The sequence below is a fragment of the Engraulis encrasicolus genome, chromosome 20 (assembly GCF_034702125.1).
Source record: "Engraulis encrasicolus isolate BLACKSEA-1 chromosome 20, IST_EnEncr_1.0, whole genome shotgun sequence".
Lineage (NCBI taxonomy): Eukaryota > Metazoa > Chordata > Actinopteri > Clupeiformes > Engraulidae > Engraulis > Engraulis encrasicolus.
Window position 1 is genome coordinate 17421514 of NC_085876.1, and position 12500 is coordinate 17434013.

General features: G+C 43.1%; 1 protein-coding gene across 3 annotated transcripts in view; it reads left to right on the forward strand.

Annotated features, from left to right (window-relative positions):
* The window catches only part of LOC134436356 (probable phosphatase phospho1), a 17199-nt gene that overhangs the window by 3823 nt on the left and 876 nt on the right, over positions 1-12500 (forward strand). For all 3 annotated transcript variants that reach the window (XM_063185516.1, XM_063185517.1, XM_063185515.1), the window contains 3 exons: positions 8319-8600; positions 9665-9931; positions 10712-12500. The exon at positions 10712-12500 is cut by the window's right edge and continues 876 nt beyond it. In XM_063185516.1, the coding sequence (XP_063041586.1) occupies positions 8379-8600; positions 9665-9931; positions 10712-11047 (825 nt within the window). In that variant the 5' untranslated portion in view covers positions 8319-8378 and the 3' untranslated portion in view covers positions 11048-12500. The remainder of the gene's footprint in view (positions 1-8318; positions 8601-9664; positions 9932-10711) is intronic.

Sequence of the window (12500 nt, forward strand, 5' to 3'; positions counted from 1 at the left end):
GTATTACCTTATCAAATTGACCTGAAAGAACACACAGGAAACAGAGGTAGCATTTAAAATCTGCGAGCAGATTTTATTGTTTCACGGCCGGAGGAGTTACTGCGTGGGGAGTCACCCAGCAAGTCCTGAAGTGTATACAGAAACAAACTTATTTAAAACAGTCCCAGTCCCACCAGTCCATGACATCATCTTTCCTATCATGCATATGTAAAAATATAATATGATGAACATATATGGTCGCGTCTCCCCCCGGTTCCGTGATGGGCTCTTAGTGGCGTCTGGCATGTGACGGATAGCTTTTACCAGCCTAAACAGGTCATAGTTCAACTCCAAACAGGACGAGAAAGGCAGAGATGTTTTCCTTGTGGACCAGAGATGTCACATAACTCAGAGCAAAGGAGAGGGAGAGAGCGAGACAGACAGAGAAAGAGGAAAGAGAGAAAGAATAACAGAGGATACCAAAGTATAACCAATAAACTCCTAACGAAAGGTTACACTTTTATCACATTGTATATTTTCAATAATACATGTATAAATTTATTAACATAATTCCCTCCTCTTGAAAATATAATCATTATCACTAAACAATCACCATGGCTTTTACGCATGGTGTGTAGAATGAAAATTTTCAAATATAAAGGTTAGAGTTGTTCAGTTATTCAGAACCATTACACTGCGTTAGTCTGCTCCATATTTGTTATTAACAGTTCCAAATTGTCTCAGTTCTTAAACAAGGCTGTACCCATGCTTGTCCAGGAAACGTCCTTCTCAAAGTCAGCAGTGTTCTTTTTTTCATCCATTGGAATCATTCTGATGGCACACGTGCATCTGCATAGACAACGCAGAGCGTCACTTTGAATCAGACACTATAAAGATCTGTCATCCAGACAGAAGCAAAAATACCTCCCCAACCTCGTTGTGGGCAAAGGTTTCAACTTGTCTGACCAGTAGACTCCTTTAATAACCAGGGTTACTGCTGAGAGAGAGAGAAGTGTCGATTTCCTGCCAATCACCTAGGTCAACATAAATATTTAAGTTCTGGACCAGCAGCTTTCACATGAGCATAGGGAGCAACTAAGGCATTCCTTAAAAATTTTAAATTGGTATAGCGTAGTCAAAACATCTATGGTGTCATTCTAATCACATAAAATTAGGAACAAAATCATACCTATGTTTCGAATATACACAATGTTAAAAGAAAATCATTATTTCTTGTTCTCTCAATGAAGTCTTAAACACACATAAGCCATGTATGACAGGTACACGTAATATTCACTTCATCATCAGTGTCTATCAATCATCTTCGGATTTGTATCCACTCTCAAAGTCCATGTTCATAGAAAATGTCCAACTTGTAAGGAAAAACACAGTCTCACACTTGCATTCTCCATTGGCTCCTTGCTCACCAGTACTGAGACGGACGGTATGTAAACATGCAGTCCCTTTTGATGCAACCAGTCAGCTCTCTCCACTCCAAGTCTTAACGTGCAACCAGGGAAGCTGACAAGGGGGGACAAAGGGAACAGTTGCCCCGGGCCCTGGGAGAAGGGGGGGCAGAATTGGGTCCTCACTAAACGTTGCATGTATTGGGTGAGGGGGCCTTTCAGATGACTTTGTCCGGGGCCCAGCCAAATCTGTCAGCGGCCCTGCGTGCAACTTGGAACTTTTCCTGCTGAAAATGAAGAACAGCGAAAAGCATTCTACTCTAAACATTTATCATTCTCAATGTGTTTCTAAATATGGTTAGTGAAATCAACATTGTAAGTAAATGTGTTAGGTTTGGTTAGGGGTGAAGTTTCAGAACAAGATCTCATTTAACATGCATTTGTTTTATGCACTATTCATTAATTTGAGGAGTAGCACATTTCAAAAACAGTCATTATTCCATGTGCTTTAAAGAATTACCAAACAAAATAAAACATGATGCATAAAACATCTGTAAATATCCTAAAATGTCTCTCCTGTTTGAGGCATGTGTCATCCACATGACTCAATAACACTGAAGTCATACCTAAACAGGCTTTGAGCACAGTAAACGAGGAGGATAATTGTTAACACAAATCAAACCAAGTTGGAGAGAAAATAAAAACAAAATACAGCATAACCCAGAAAGTTGTAAACCAAATAAAAAAGTAAAAAAGTAAAACACAAACACTTCCAAACACCCTGCACCCTCCATACATCAATACAGGAAAAGGCAAACACAGTCAGCAATGTGCCGCACAGAAAGAAGCGCTCAGTGGGCATCTTAACCACACACAGACAGTAACCAGGAGACGGGTGCAGCTGGAACAGAGAAGAGAGCTATAAAATAAAAACAAACAAAAACCCATGTCACCAGTGCCGACAAAACAAAACCCAAACATTGTCGCATAACCAATACTTGAAATAAAATAGACAGCACTATTACATGAGGACAACATTTATCAAAAGTACAACAAAATGATGAAAAACAACTTTACTACATCCAGTAAAGCCCTGAAAATACTCCATGCATAGCAGAGTGGACCTGACGTCAATTAGTCAAGAAATGAATTATCAACTGTGGACTGCAATTGCATAACTACACCACTGGGAGAACCTCCCCAGAGGTAATAACCAGTACACCAAGGCACAACAGGTTCGGATAGATATGCACAGAGACGTTCCCTTTTGTTGACATAAAAAAGTATTTGATGTACTGACACAAAACATAAAACAAATCACAAAATACTCTAAACTGGCCGTGCCGCTGAAATAAAAAGGAAAGGGGAAATCCAGAGTGTCTGCCCTAAATATTGCAGGAGTGCGTAAACACTCCGGACAGCCATCTAAATAGACGGGAAGGGAGGAGGCGGCCAGCACGACACAAACCAAAGAAAACAAACAAACAGAAAAGAATGTAAAAAAAAATATATATATGTTTGGGCAAAACAGCGATGGGCCAACTGCCCATGGTGAATTGAAATGATCAGACCCTCGGCGACACTCTCCTCACAACATGACAGGGCGAGAGGAGGTAGAACAGTTCGGATAACAGGGTCTGTCCAACCTAAACACAGACAAAAGGGACGTGGCCAGGGTGCTTGTCCGCGCGTAACCGGACCTCAGCACAGACCACAAAGGCAGAGGTTAAACCCCCCATAGACACTCAAACACCGGGAGAGCTCTAAAAGCCTTCTATTTCGGGGGTTTGTTAAAAAAAAATAAAAACCTTGGCCTAGTCGCCACTAACTAATTAGGCACTCAGTGGCCAAGCGTACAGCGTACTACAGCAAGACTGGGGGACACATTGTCTGGTGAACTGCACGGTTCAACCCGTTACACACAAATGGACAGAATCGGCACATGGAAAACAACAAGCATGCAACATAAAATGTAAAAATATAAAGCGACCTTGGGTTCCTTGAAAGGCGCTATATAAAACCAAGTTATTATTATTATTACTATTATAAAATTACTACAGCCACAGACATAGTTGGCTAGTAGTTAGGTCTGCATTAAACACTTCGCAACAGAACCAAACATATTGGCATGCAGTTCTCACTGTCGGTGTTCATGAGGTCATGGTAGATGTAGGGGCTTAGCTCAACTCCCGTCAGTGAGGACAGCGCACTTAAAACAGGGAGAGAAGAAAAAAAAAAAAAACAAAGTACGGGAACACGCCATCAAAACACAACACACAATACATCAAACTGGCAACACAAACCACCTTGCTGTCCACATCGTTACAACTAATAAGATAGGATGAGATTTGTCCTCACATAAACCTGTGGCACATAACCACTTTTAAAAGCAATAAAATTAAGTCATAACTGCGTCTCATAATATTTTGAAACAAGTAGGCTTAGGCCTATATAAAATGTAAGGTAAAATCTCACCCAACTTGTACATTTAGACATAACCAACCATAAACCATCCTTAAAGCAAAATAAAACCCAGACAGAGTCAAACAAAACTGACAAATAAAATAAAGAAATAAATCACAGTTGGGAGATAGCAAAAACAAACCAACTGCTTTAATGACCAGACAAGTGAGTCCAGTTAGGTAAACCCAACTGACGGCACAGTCGAGGTAGAACCCAGTGTGAAGAAGCGCCTTCATGCACACCGGACCTCCAGCGACATCCAGTAACAGTCATTGAAAAGTTAAGTACCACAGTACTGCAGGATAATGACATAACACAGTGTCGTGATCAATGCATCACAAAGTCAGTAGTGTCATTCAGGTAACAGGAAATTCATGACACTATGTCTGAACGGATTAAAAGAAAAGGGGAAAGAAAACAGAATAATCCCTCAGAAAAGCATAGACCTTCAAACCAGTATAAAAACTCCAAAATAACCACACAAAAAACAAACAGATTCATTAGGGCTTATGAAACATGTGAAAGTTTCAAAGACTACTCAAAATTAAATGGTCTTGGCTTCTAGAAAGTTGCAGGTTCACAATGAAAGTTCACAAACAAAAACAAATACATTGTGGAAACAAAATGTATAAAAATAAAATGAAAAGAACAGGATGACAAACCTCCATGTCGCCACATACCATCATATGCGACAGAACAAAAATGGTCCCCAAAAATAACTTTGCAGTAAATAAAAACACATACCCATTGTTTTGCTGTTTATACTCAGGAAAGTCAAATGTCTCTCGGACATTTTGGAGGATCACAACAACACGGACCAGACCGTCCTTCACTAGACGTCACAATCACTCATTCTTTACGTGCACTCAGTGAGGCAAATCACTCACATAGCCTACCCAACCCGGGGAGTGACACACACCCACACACACAGCATTCACACAGCCGGCATTCAAACATAAACAAACATGGACATGGACATGGACATGGACACAAACATGAACATGGGCCCATTGAGACAAACACAGACATACAGACAGGTAGCCTAACCTATCAATTTAGAAAAAGTGTTAAGTTATGTCACACTCACTGCTCATTGACGAAGTGGAAGGGATATTTCGCAAGTTATCGCCATTGCCAGCTAACTTCCACTGAATTAAGAACAAATTGGGTGCACACTAGAGATTGGACAAATCAGTTCTTCTTATCTAGGGAACAATCTCGAGCCCAATGACCCGTCATGCCACATGCAAAGCACAAATTATATTTTCGTCTCTGGGCACGGCTGCCACGCACTGGATTCTCAGTCTTTGGGAAAGAGAGTGCTCGAAAATCATCCAATAAGTCCCGATCTGCAGTCTGGGAATAATTTTCCACTACTGAGGATTGGGAGCGAGTATTTGTTCTACTCATTGTAGGGGTGGCAGAATTGACCTCGAGGGTCATCACCCCCTTTAACACATTGTGTGAGTAGAGAGGAAATGGGACAGGCGTCCGTTCAACTCGTGCTACGGCAAGAGCGACAGGGAGAGCAGGGGGAACAACTAAAATACAGGGTGTTGTGAGTGGAGGGTCCTGATATTGACCTCCTTCCTCACACCTTGTAACAGTCATCACATGGCCATCAGACACATACACAACAGTATCATCGTCATGTACTTTGTCAATATGCTTCATTTGCATATTCCTAAGTTTTGCTTCAGCAAGCCACAATTCACACACTCTGGCTTCTTCTTCATACTCAGCCATTTTTTCTTTGTGGCGAAGAAGCACATTTTCTAATAAGGCCTCACAATTTTCAATTGTAAGGCTTCCATTAAAGCCATATTTTACATTCCATCGCCTCACATAAGCTGAGGAGCCAGAATGCCGTTTTTCCATAAATTCAATATCACCACCATGATCAGGCTTTGGATTTGTGGTACCCATGACATAAAATGAGCTCGCTTCAAGAGATATAACGTGGTGTGACAAACCACCAGTTAGACTCTCAAAACAAAATATCACAAAGAAAGAGTACCTCAGTGTCCTGCCAAGGTTGAAATGTCACCATATGTCACCGGCTGAGGCAACAGAAGTGGCTAAAAATAATTTAGAAAAAAAACTTTCATCAATTTTGACAAAACAAAACAGAAAGATGTCCAACTATTACTGTACGACCTGCAGTCCTAAATTAATCACAGAGAAGTAAAATAGCACCGCATGTCGGGTAAGCATCCTCTGTCTCAACAATGGCAAAATTTTGAAAAGTTAAATTCTAATTGCAGAGGTTTAAAATTGCCATAAACAGAATTTGTTCAGTATCTAACTATTACTTTACACATTCAGCTAACAGCCAACTGCGGGGAAGTACTGCTCATTCTCTGATATGCAATAAATTAAACCGAGGGTCACCAAATACAGGTCATTTACAATTCCAAATCGAAAAATGCCCGGAGTTCCAAACTCAATTGAGAACAGACAATTTATAGTTCCAAACTAAAAATGTCTGGAGTTCCAAACTCTATAGAAAACAGACCATTAATAATTCCAAATTAAAAATGTCCGGAGTTCCAAACTCAATAAGATACAGACTATTAATAATATTAAATTAAAAATGTCCGGAGTTCCAAACTCTACACTGCAGTTTTTTCTGTACTAGAGCTCAAAAAACAAAACAAAAACAAAAAAGCATACTACCTCATTCCTGTGCGGGCGTCAGTCACGTGGGTCAGTACTCAGTCAGTCGTCGCTGAATATGAAGGCGTAGTGAGGCGAAGCCACCTATTTCTGGGTCCCGGGTAAAAAACTTGGTGTCCGACGCGTCCCTACGTCTTCATATATCAGGGAGGACAATATTTTGAGTTCGGCTATCGAAGGACCAAAACATGTGAATAATTTCACATTATCACTTTAACAATTTCACTGTATTACCTTATCAAATTGACCTGAAAGAACACACAGGAAACAGAGGTAGCATTTAAAATCTGCGAGCAGATTTTATTGTTTCACGGCCGGAGGAGTTACTGCGTGGGGAGTCACCCAGCAAGTCCTGAAGTGTATACAGAAACAAACTTATTTAAAACAGTCCCAGTCCCACCAGTCCATGACATCATCTTTCCTATCATGCATATGTAAAAATATAATATGATGAACATATATGGTCGCGTCTCCCCCCGGTTCCGTGATGGGCTCTTAGTGGCGTCTGGCATGTGACGGATAGCTTTTACCAGCCTAAACAGGTCATAGTTCAACTCCAAACAGGACGAGAAAGGCAGAGATGTTTTCCTTGTGGACCAGAGATGTCACATAACTCAGAGCAAAGGAGAGGGAGAGAGCGAGACAGACAGAGAAAGAGGAAAGAGAGAAAGAATAACAGAGGATACCAAAGTATAACCAATAAACTCCTAACGAAAGGTTACACTTTTATCACATTGTATATTTTCAATAATACATGTATAAATTTATTAACAGTTATACACATGCGTTTTGCCAAGTGTCTTTTTGTATTTTTTTTTAGTTCGTCAAAAAAATGCACTCCCCATAGAAGGTCTTACTGTACAAGAACCTTTTGATCTAGAAGCCTTATCATGGTCAAGCTTACCGCTTGAGTTGTTATACAGTCATCTGCCATGGTTGGATATGCCTTTAGGGTAGTATTACAGAGATGTTACTGTACAGTACTGTACACTATGTTCAGGAAAAGACATGGGATAAACAGGTATTGCTGAGCATATCTGAAATTCATTCTGTCCCTGGATGTAACACAGAAGGGTTATATGGCTCATTTGAAAACTTGGACTCTGGACTATCATTCAGCCTTTGAATTGATTTAAGTTTGAGCCTGGCTTTAAGCGGCTAACTGCTGATATTGATGTTTATAATAATAAACTTTATTGAACAGACTCAGGGTCCAGATTATGTTTACCCGTCCTCAATGATCTATGTATGTAGCATTTACAGTATGCTGTGAGGAATGGAATGAATGTCCGTGATTTGATTTTATACAGTGAGACCAAAGACACATTTCCTGCTTGCATGACAGCGTGGTGAAAAGTGAAAGCCCATTGGGAAACTCCAACTCCCATTGTCATTGTGACACAGCACTCCACGGCACACAAGTGAACACTGCACACTGCACACAACGAAATTGCATTTATGCCTCACCCGTGCAAGGGGGCAGCCCTCAGTGGCGCCCCATGGGGAGCAGTGCGGTGGGACGGTACCATGCTCAGGGTACCTCAGTCATGGAGGAGGATGGGGGAGAGCACTGGTTGATTACTCCCCCCACCAACCTGGCGGGTCGGGAGTCGAACCGGCAACCTCTGGGATGCAAGTCTGACGCCCTAACCGCTCACCCATGACTGTGGTGGTGCGTGTGTGTGTGTATGTGTCTGCATGTGTGTGCGCGTACTGTGTGTGTGTGTGTCTGTGTGTGTGTTTGTGTTGCATGACAGTTAAGTCTGTTCTATTCTGATTACTCTGCTGTTGCAGGAGGTGACAAAGTTAGCGAGCGAGGGAATTTGATTCGCTCCCTCAGCTGTCCATCAAGCGATGGCGGTCCCTGATTGCCCCGACAGCCTGGTGGTGTTCGACTTCGACGAGACGTTGGCCAATGAGAGCAGCGATGACGCGGTGGCGCGGGCGGCCCCCGGTGGGAAGCTCCCTGATTGGCTGACATCTCAGTACAGAGACGGCCAATACAACGAGCAAATGCAACGCGTCATGGCCTACCTCGCCCAGCAGGGGGTGCCAGAGAGCAGCATACGACAGCAGGTACATATACTAATTTAATATAATAAAATACTATATAATATAATATAATATAATATAATATAATATAATATAATATTCCTTTACTTTTATTTTTTACAAAGCACATTGAACTGCATCTGTGTATGAAATATGCTATACAGTAATAAACTGGCCTTGCCTCTCCTCCTCTCTGACTCCTATCATCTCTTTTTTTTCTCCTCTACTCTCTTCTCCTCTACTCTCCTCTCTTCTCTCCTATCCTCTGCTCTTCTCTTCTCTTCTCTTCTCTTCTCTTTTCTTTTCTTTTCTTCTCTTCTCTTCATTTCTCTCCTCTCCTCCTCTCCTCGCCTCCTTCATTTTCTCTTCTTTCCTCTCCTCTCCTCTCTTGGTCTCGCCTCTCCCCCTCTCCTCGTCTCTCTTCTCTTTTCCTCTCCTCTCCTCTTCTCTTTCCCTCTCACCTCTTCTCTTCTCTCCTCTCCACTTCTCCTCCTCTCCTCTTCTCTTTTCTCTCCTCTCCTCATCTCTTATCTCATAATTTCTTCTCTCTTCTCCTCTCCTTCTCTCTTCTCTTCTCTTCTCTTCTCTTCTCTTCTCTCCTTGCCTCCCTCCTCTCCTCTCCTCTTCACTCCTATCTCCTCTCCTCTCCTCTCGTCTCCTCTCCCCTCTCCTCTCCTCCCTTCTCTTCTCTTCTCTCTCCTGTCCTCTTCTCTCCTCTCCTCATCTCTCATCTCCTCCTCTCTTCTGACCTCTCCTCTCCCCTCTACTCATCTCTTCACTCTTCTCCTCTCCTCCTCTCCTCCTCCTCTCCTCTCCTCTCCTCTCCTCCTCCTCTCCTCTCCTCTCCTCTCCTCTCCTCCTCCTCTCCTCTCCTCTCCTCTCACCTCACCTCTCCTCTCTTCTCTTCTCTCCTCTTCTCCTCTCTTCTGTCCTCTCCTCTCTCCTCTACTCGTCTCTTCACTCTTCTCCTCTCCTCTCCTCCTCTTCTCCTCTTCTCCGCTCTCCTCTCCTCTCCTCTCCTCTTCTCTCCTCCTCTTCTCCTCTTCTCCGCTCTCTTCTCCTCTCCTCTCTTCTCCTCTCCTTGGCAGGTCGCACATATCCCAGAAACCCCCGGTCTGACGCCGCTGCTGAACTACCTACGTTCCCTTGGAAACCGGGTGGACTGCGTCGTGATGTCGGATGCCAACTCATACTTCATAGAGGCATGGCTTAGCCACCACAAGGCACGCCCCCTCTTCTCCCAGATCTTCACCAACCCCTCCCACTGGGACGAGGCCAGCAGGGGATTGGTCATCGCTAATCACCATGCCCACTCCTGCGCCCGCGGTTGCCCCGACAACATGTGTAAACAGAAGGTAATATATGAAGCCTTTCGTTGCAAAATGACGTCATTACATTGCACTTAGCTGATACTTTCAACACCATTTTTTGACTTTTGTATTTTGTTTTTGGAAATGACTGTTCAGACATCCTGTCATCTTTGTGTGAATTCTTTGCCATTCAAATATTATGAGAGGAACACACAATGCAATGCAATGCCCAATACAAAAATGTCAATTGCCCAAAATGCTCCAAAATGGATACTATGTCATTTTGCATCAAAGCTCTTCATATGTGTAATGTCTTGTGTGTAATGTCTTCTGTATTTATGTAGGCCTATGTATGCTACTTGATACCTTACTTTACCCTCGGGATTAATAAATGATACTCTCTCTACTCTACTACTCTACACTACTCTACTCTACTCATTACTCTACTCTATTGTACTCTTCTCTACTCTACTGTACTCATTACTCTACTATACTCTACTGCACTGTACTCTACTCTACTCTACTCTACTCATTACTCTACTCTACTGTACTCTACTCATTACTCTACTCTACTACTCTGCTCTACTACTCTACTGTACTCTACTATACTCTACTCGACTGTACTCTACTCTCTACTTTACTCTACAATACAATACTACTGTACTGTACTCTACTCTACTCTTCTGTACTCTCCTCTCCTCTACTCTACTCTACTCTATTCTACTTTACTGTACTCTCTTCTGTACTCTACTGTGCTCTACTGCACTGTACTGTACTCTACTCTCTACTCTACTCTACTGTACTCTACTCTCTACTCTACCCTAGGTCATCCGGGACTTCCTGGAGAGGCGTAGCCAGCAGGGGAAGGGCCAGTACCGCAGGGTGTTCTATGTTGGCGACGGGGCCAATGACGTGTGTCCCTGTCTCGCTCTCGGCCAATCGGACGTGGCCTTTGCACGCAGAGACTTCCCCATGCACCGAATACTCACACAGGAGACACACACACTCATACACACACACAAGGAGAGAGGAGGAGAGGAGAAGATGAGAGATGGAGAGATAGAAAGAGAGAGAGGAGGAGAGGGGATGGTGACGGTGCATCCCTGGAGCAGTGGAGAAGACATCGTGAAGTTCATGAAGACTATCATGGAGGAAAAATAGAGAGAGAGAAGGGGGGGAAGATGGAGGAGAGAGGGGTGAGAGATGAAGGTGGAGAGATGGAGGAAGAGGAGAAAGGAGAGAGAGTTGTCATACACAGTTGTCATACACACACTCTCTCTCTCTCTCTCTCTCTCTCTCTCTCTCTCTCTCTCTCTCTCTCTCTCTCTCTCTCTCTCTCTCTCTCTCTCTGTCTCACACACACACACACCCACACACACACACACACACAAGGTCATCACTGTGAAGAATTGACTATTTTGACTCAGGACAACACACACAAATAATGCTTTATGGAAAAGACAATCACACACACACGCACGCACACACACACACACACACACACAGACACACAGGAGCCGTGTTTCCGGGGGGTGTTTTACGTGTGAAAATGGAACATGCTGCATGCTCACAAGTGTCACCCTGGAATCAGCTGATCACCCTCCACCAATCAGCTGCCTTCTTACAAGTTCCACAAGGACCATCTGACCAATGAACACGCTCTTCACTGTAAGAAAATGATTTCAGTGATAAGTCATGATAACTTATATATTTAATTTATTCTCCTATACACTGCAATGGCAACAGCATGGTTTAACTTGAAATCATTACCAGCTGCCTCAGAATTCCAAGATAATTTTAAGTGTTATTGTAAGTTAAATTGTTATTGTAACTTACAATAAGGATTTAAATTAACTCTGGAATTCTGAGGCAGCTGGTATTTTTGTTACAGTGCACAAGCACTAGTCAACCAATGGTTGTTGTGGGCAGAGTAATCCAGTCAGTTAGCCAATGAATGACAGGGGGCGGATTCCAATATGCGGACTCCCGTCCTCTGTCTGTGCTTGTGGCCTCACGTTTCGCTGACGCCCCGCCTCCGTGGAGAAAACATTAGGCTTGTTCGTGACGAAGCAGTGCTGCTTTTGCTAAGCAGTGAGCATGCGCACTTTGTCGTCAGTTTGATGCAGTGTGGTTGCTTAGCAAAAGCAGCACTGCCTCGTCACGAACGAGCCTAATAACGTTTTCCTGCTGTCAGCCACAACTAGCCACAGCAACTTTGTTCACCATACCGATTGCAAATGAGGAAAGGACATTATAAATGTGCTTTTGCGAGATGTTGAAATATACAGCTCTGTCATCAGTGATGTCATCATGTGGCCACGAGGAGGCAAGTGAGCAAGGGAGCGGTCGTAAGGATACTGGAATCCAGTCAGTTAGCCAATGAATGACTATGGTGACAGAGCTAACCAATGGCTATCTGTTTTGGTCAGGAACTAACCAATGGCTATCTGTTTTGTTCTGGAATTAACCAATGGCTATCTGTCTTGGTCTGGAGCTAGCCAATGCCTGTTGAGGGCCTATCTGCATGGACTACAGTAAAGGGGTCCGTTTCTCGATTCTTGTCGTTGCTAACCGTCTTAAGACCGTCTTAAGGCCGTCTTACCGTTCCCTTGGA